The 7,076-nt window shown below is 42.0% G+C and overlaps 1 protein-coding gene across 6 annotated transcripts in view; it reads left to right on the top strand.

The window, feature by feature from the left end:
• The window catches only part of plekhg5b (pleckstrin homology domain containing, family G (with RhoGef domain) member 5b), a 59,150-nt gene that overhangs the window by 25,102 nt on the left and 26,972 nt on the right, over positions 1-7,076 (top strand). Inside the window, exons 1-2 of one of the 6 annotated variants that reach the window (XM_031845712.1) lie at positions 36-425; positions 1,148-1,248. The exons of 2 other annotated variants lie outside the window; for them this stretch is intronic. In XM_031845712.1, the coding sequence (XP_031701572.1) occupies positions 1,150-1,248 (99 nt within the window). In that variant the 5' untranslated portion in view covers positions 36-425; positions 1,148-1,149. Of the gene's footprint in view, positions 1-35; positions 426-1,147; positions 1,249-7,076 lie in introns of those variants that run through there. 3 more of the 6 variants (XM_031845713.1, XM_031845715.1, XM_031845717.1) reach the window with 3 other exon arrangements.

Raw genomic sequence — 7,076 nt, 5'->3', positions numbered from 1 at the left:
GTGTGTGTGTGTGTGTGTGTGTGTGTGTGTGTGTGTGTGTGTGTGTGAGTGAGAGAGCTTGTGGGAGTGTGATTGAGCAGATAGGCGTGGTTGATGATTTGCTGCGCGTGTGTGTGTGTATATTTGTGTGTCTTCCCATTAGACTGCTGTAGTAAACAGAGTGATCCTCTCAGCTCAGCCACGTTCCTTTCGATCCCGCCGTCTGTCTCTCGTTCCGCTGTTTTTAACCCCGAAGATCAGGATTATTTTGAAACTCACTGAGACACACACACACACACACACTCATCTGAGGGACTACAGAGCAAGTTCGATCCAGGTTAGGACTAAAACTTTCACCACCTGCTGTCTGTCTGTTGGAGATATTGATCGGTTCTTCTGCTGAAAGTCAAAGGGGTTGTCTTTCCTAGGAAGTGGAGTTTTCTATGGTGGGTAAACGTAATGTAAACAACAAGCTTTTCTCTTGGGAGTCTTTGTGTGACGGCACTGTGATTAAGTAATATATGCAGTGCTGAGAGTGTGTTGCAGGAGGAAAGATTAGCATGTGTTGTTGTAGTTTTCATTCATTCTCTGTAAAAGCAAAGGATAGCCGAACTGAAATAGGACTAACGATTTTATATAACAGTGAAAAATGCTGTTTTCAAGAATTTAAGATGACTTCATCAAATGTCTTGTTTTGTTCAACAAACCCTAAGATATTTGTGATACTTGTAAGACAAGGAAAAGCAGCAAATTCTCTCATTTATGGAGTTCTCAATCATTCAAGCATTTAAAAAATAAATAAATGACAAATGATTAATTCCTCGTCAAAATATATGGCTATCGTTCTTTCGTTTGACTTTTTCTGTCTGTCTGAGGCTGTGATGGTAGCACACATTCACATCTGTGCAGACCAGCACTTTTAATCTGCTTTTCCTCCTTTTGTCTGCATATTGTACATCTGCTTCTTATATCAACAGACCAGTCGTACTCCCGGCACCCACCAGAGTTCTCCCCTTTCCTTATACTTTGTATCAAATTGGAAGTGTTTAAAAGTTTACAAAAATCAATTCTAAATTCACTTGGAATCACCCAGTTCCCCCCCTCTCTTCCTCCTTTTTTGGTCTTGTTCACCGCCCTCATGTCTATCTCTCTCTCTTCTGCCCTGAAGCTATGGATAGGAAGGCTGGTTGCGTCACAGTCCAGCCAAGATTGCCTGAGACAGCAGTCAGTACACTTGAATTTGTCAGAGCAGAAAGAGACCAGCTGCTGGTGAGTTGGTGCTTTTCTACTGTAATCGTATCGATCACCCTGAACTGAATAGCGTTGGCTGTGTTTAATTCCACAGTGTTAACAGGATTTAGTGTTGTTTGGCAACATGAGTGGGTTTTTTTCCCCTCAGTGACGACACCGTGACGGTGGCATGTGTCATTTGGGCGTCATGTAAATATTTGATTCTGCTGCGTGGGTTGGGGTCAGATGTGTTTTAGCTTAAACGTAATCAAAGAAAAATGTACTTTTGCTTTACAATCCTCCTAAAAATAACGTATAAAGAAATGGAGAAATTATTTCCTGTTGCCAGTAATTGTTGCAGTTTAATTTTATGCTTGAATTCAGTTGAACAAAACAGAAATGACCATTTCCAGTTAGTCGACTATGAAAATGAGTTGTGAAACATACTTTTCACTGGAATGCATAGTCTACTTCACCTGTTACAGTATCTCCTGCGAACATGCTTGTTCCTGAGTTTGTTGTTGTCAGTGTGACAATGATGGCCCCATTTCTACTAAATGTCTATATTGTGTAATCTGGGAAAAACCTTTCTTCATGTGTCACTGTGCAGATAATGATAGCATTATGAAATGGTGTGTACAGTTACACTGTCTATCTCCTGTCCAACAACAAAGTAAATGAGTCACACAAACTGCTCTAAAGGCTTATGTAGCCTGCTGATATATGTTGTTAAGGTTCATACCAGTTTATCACAATTCTATCTCAACTTGGATTTGCTGTTGGTAATAGTAACATTTTGACACCCCGAGTTTATTAATGAGATCTGGGAAAGGTTCATCCCCATCGCAGTTTAAAGACCAGCTACATGATTCAACTTACAGTGTATTTACTCACGCAGTCATCTTGTGGCACTTTATTACCACCATTACGGTTGCACTCGCTAAAGTTATTTAGATATACTGACTGAAATGTTGGCCATTTGATAAACCCCCTTCCCCCAAATAGTGATTGTCCAATCATGGCTTAGCAACTGTAGTAAATAGATGCAGATTTTTTTTTTTTGGCCTGGGACGTGTAGCTTAAGGCATTTAACATGTTTGTAGCCTTCATGTGTACATCCAGACTCCTTTCCCGGTTTCTCATTTAAAACAAGTTTGCTGGAAACAATAAAAAGTCAGCTACAGACCGAGTTTCCAGCCAACCCACTTGGGCAGCGTTGATGAACTGAAATCTTCCGTGACAGTCGTCATTTAGAAATAAGGGTCCTGCTTGTTTACCTTTTGTGGGCAATCAAAGTCCCATTGTTTCAAAAATGGCTACTCATTTTGACTGGTAAATCTGTCCTTGTTGTCATTGTAGACTACACATAAGCCAATGCCAGGAAAGCAATGTTGCCCTATTTCCAGGTCCAAGCAAACGTTAGAGTTGTAACGTAACTTGGTGAAGTTATACTTTAAAGTGTGAGCTACATGTTGTTGAATGTACAGTATTCCTTATGGGGAATATTATATACACCCGCTGTCCTTATTGTATGTTCACTTGCAGTTATTTGCTTTGTTAAACATACTTAACACGTGTTTGGGTAACACCTCCTCAGAGGATGAAATGCAACAAGTGCCTCTGTTTGAGTGAATCCGTTATGTGTGCGAAGGCGTCGGGACTGTGCAGTACCAGAATGAGTCGGTTTAATAGGGAACAGGCATGCAGTGAAGCAGGCAGTCGTGTTGCATAACGGCCGCTGTAAAAAAAAAAAAAAAAAGAGAGAAAAAAGGCCCTGGCTCTCCTCCTCCGCCTCCTCGCCCGGCCAGAGGACAGATGGCGGCAGAAGAAAGCGAGCGAGCGGCGGCTCTCTCTCCCTCGCCACTCCTCAACAGATGCACCGTTTATTTATTGAAAAATAAATCAGACCCGGGGCCAGGCCTGCCCAGGCTCCCCCTTTGATCTCCCAGTAGCCTTACTGGGCGCTGTTTTCAATCCCACCTACTTGGGCCACGGGTAATGGCAACTCTGTATACTGTTTAGGAAAACAGGCCCTCTGCAGCACGGGGGGGGGGCTATGGGGTCGTGTGCTCCACTACCAAGAGCACAATGAAGTTTGGCTCTTAAGAAAAAAGGTAGCGGAAAAGTAACATGAAGCCGAGTTTGACCTGGCTCGGCCTCTGACAGCTCAGCTTGAAGGAAAGCACGCTCACTCTGCAGGCATTTTACATTTCGTTCTTTCACAATCAATCATGCTTAATGCAGTCGCAGGTATCGGACTGTTTGGTGCAGCTAAGAACTAATAAATGTTGTGACGGCACGGCCGTGTGCAGGAAGGTTGAGAGGCTGATAGGTGTGTTGAGAAGATGTTTGGAGTATTTTAATATAATACTGATTACAATCGAGGAAAGCTGTTTTCTTTTCCTATTCTTAAAGGTTACTAAACAGTGATATCATTTTCTAAAAGTTATTGGAGTCTTCCAGCAGTTTAATAACCTCAAACGGCTTCCTCTTGCAGCCTCTAAAAGGATCAACATAAACATTAATAATAGTATTCTGCATCAACTTCAATTATATATAGAAACATCATTAATGAAATAAAACATCAGATACAGCCATATAATTATGGTTCTCATAAACTTATGATCTTCTAGAAACACCACGTTGTCATCCTCAAAATACTCTCATGTTATAGATTTTGAGGGATCTGTTTAAAAACATTTCATTAGGATTTTTCTTTTTAGGTTTTGATCTATTTTTCCAAAGGAAGATAAGTAAAGGTGGGATTACAGCAAACAGAGCTTGAGAAATATTTTGCTTTATTTGCATTAGACGCCAGTGTTTGTGTAGTCTCTCTGCACTCTGTACTGTATTGATGTATGCACGGGTCAGAGGTCGGCATTAGTGTATTTGTGTGTGAAAAGGAGACAGTGGTTGTCTTTCTTTCAGTCGCAGACTATGAACCACTGATGATGTGTACTCGTGTCTGACTTTTGGGCTACCTTTTGAGTTTGGTGTTGTAGAATGGTATGAGTTGGTCTGACCAAAGTCTGTCTGGATGTTTTTGACTGACTTCACTGCATTCAGACTATTTGAACAAGACTGTGCATGACTCTGCCTCGTCTGGTGCTAGCCAATTATTTGCGGGCATAGGTGTGTTTATTGAGATGCGTTTGTTTTTCTTTGAGAGAGAAAAATGAAAAGACCAGCGTGGATTTTGAAAGAAAAAAAAAAACATGTTGACTCGAAGCTACCCCCTGACCGATTCCTCCAGCCCCTCATGACTGATGAGCGGCGGTAATGCTAACATAACTTACTACTGAGGAGAATTTCAACCAGTTGCCAAATCAGTGATGACTTTCGTGTCAGGACAGGACCTTTAAAGCCGTCTTAATGTGGGAGTGGAGCGATGGTGGTACACATTAAAGTTGGCCCGTGTAATTAAACACAGTGTACCTGGATGTCACCCTCAGTCTCAACAAAGACTGAAGTGCACCGAGACCTCTCGGTGTCGGACAGAAGGTTGGCCCAAACAATACGGTTTGAGCTCAACTCAACCAAACAAGTGGTCTCCATTGTCCCCAATATGAAGCACTAATCACGCTGTTGTGCTTCGTGTTGATTCAGGTTTGCTTTGATTTCATGTTTTCTATAGTGTGTGTGTGTGTGTGTGTGTACAGGGGTGGATAATGGCTGTTTTGAACAGAATTGAGTTTGCTCTCTGGGTGTTGGCACCACTGTGACAAACCCAGCCCCACCCCTCCTCACACTCATACAGTCAATGGGATCGATACCCAGATTTGTTAAAGGGTAACTTTGGTATTTCTTTAACCTGGACCCTATTTTTCCATGTTTTTATGTCTGAGTAACAAGTGGGAACACAATTTCTTTTAATTGACCCAGTATTTTGCTTTGCAGACGGCTAAACAGGCTGCAATGTAATCATTTAAATTAACGTGCACTGAAAGTGCTTGTTTTTATCCCTGACAGGCTCGTATTGGTATAATACATGTCTGACAACATTATGAAAAGCCTACAGAATATTATTTCTTTCTGAAGCTGGAAAAAGATCGATTTTTGTTATTGTGGTGGTATAAATGTAATTTAAGCTTCTGGACCAGCCCGTTAATTAATACAGGTGTGTGCCTCCCTTTGTGTGCGGCAATCAGGAGAGCAAACAGTTTTTTGACCGCAGTTAGATAAAAACATGTTGAGAATTTTGGAAATGATTACATCTATCTTTTTTAGTAAACGTCTGGATCACACAAGTCGTAAACAATCCTCCGCACCTGACGGTGGAATCTAATTCTGCAATTGGTATGGCAGAAAAAACGGGGTTTAAACACAATGAATAGAAAAAAAGAAGCTGTGCAGCATTCAAATGTTGATTTAGAATTTGAATGACACTATGAAGCTTCAGAGTACTGGGCACAGCCCTACTTCCAGTAAAGCATAAATCTCACTTTTTGTGAGCTTTACTAAGGGAACCATCCGGGCCTGACTCCTACATATTGGAAGATCGTCCCAGATGGGACCACACTAGGCCAAAGTTTGTGAGTGAAAAGAAACCTCAGACCATGAGTGAACTGTTTGTTTTTTGTGGTTCAATAAAACAAACTGAGTGGTTCCTCTTCCCCAAGGAAAATAATCTAGCTGACTGCCTCATCTCAATAGCTGGAGAATCATCTCTGGTATTTGGAACAAAAGTTAAGGTGTAAAATGACATAGGATATAGTTATTTTTAATGTGTACCAATACATTTAATAAGTATTCCATAGTGTGTGCTTCTCATCTCGTTTTCAGGTTGTTACTAAAACCTGTAGTGTTTGTAGCTTCTCGGCCAGCAAACAACGATACATATCTATTTTTTAAGTTACTTGCAGTTGTTGAAAACAAATCTAGGGATTCATATTTACCTAAAATGCTGTTGAGCTCCAACCCGAGCTTTACACGACAAGGAAACAAGGAAAGCCTATCATCTCTCTGAATATTCACCACGACACTTGGCTGTGAGATAAACTGTAGCCTGCGGCTCGCATATCCTCTTTTTACTCTTCAAACACACACGCATGCACACGGTGATGCGTGCTATTACGTAAGTGCTAGGTGTGCTCTGGCAGCACAAGCTGTTCCGGAGGGGGGGCTGAGTGCGGTTGGAGGGGGGGGGGCTGCGAGGTTGCAGACAGACGGGGAGGTTGGACCGCTGCCGTTTCTTGGAGATCGGGAGATCATTACTGAGCAGAGTCACTCTCTACTCTTCAAAGCAGCCCTGTGATGAAAGAGTCCTGTATCACATTGAGTCAGATCTGCAATCTGGGTTTGAATGTCTCTCCAGTCATATAATTCCAATGCGTCAGATAATTCCACACACCAAGACTGATTACCCACAGATTTTCCTGCTCCCAGCGAGGATTTGGCAAGCCATCCAAACATATTAAAAATTGTTCTCGGGAGGCAAAATTGTGACGGTGGTGAGGATGTCGCAGCCAAATTGAACTGCCAGGCAGTTGCTCTAAAACCCCTCATGTTCCATCCATAATTATGAATCATGTTTAAGACATTTCAATCTGAAGTTAATATAACTGTATCCCAGTTTAATGTCTTTAGCATCAGCTGTGTGAAGTTTAGTCAGTGTTGCGCCAAGTGTGTTAAAGTGTGTTGCCGTCATATGTTGCGTGCCAGCGTTGGAAGGGATTAAGTGTTAAGGTAATAATCCTGATTCACCTCGGAAGACTCCAGTCGTCTTCTTCCAAACACGAACAGCTTTAGTACAGCTGAGCGACTGGTGTGCGGTTCATGGCTGACACAGCCTTGGAGCGGGCATGCCTGCGTTTGAAAGTCACTGTGTGTGTGTGTGTGTGTGTGTGTGTGTGTGTGTGTGTGTGTGT

The sequence above is a fragment of the Anarrhichthys ocellatus genome, unplaced genomic scaffold, assembly GCF_004355925.1.
Source record: "Anarrhichthys ocellatus isolate YVR2014 unplaced genomic scaffold, GSC_Weel_1.0 scaffold5, whole genome shotgun sequence".
NCBI classification, from domain to species: Eukaryota; Metazoa; Chordata; class Actinopteri; order Perciformes; family Anarhichadidae; genus Anarrhichthys; species Anarrhichthys ocellatus.
The sequence above is the reverse complement of the archived record's forward strand: the minus strand, read 5'-3'. Positions and strand labels throughout refer to the sequence as shown.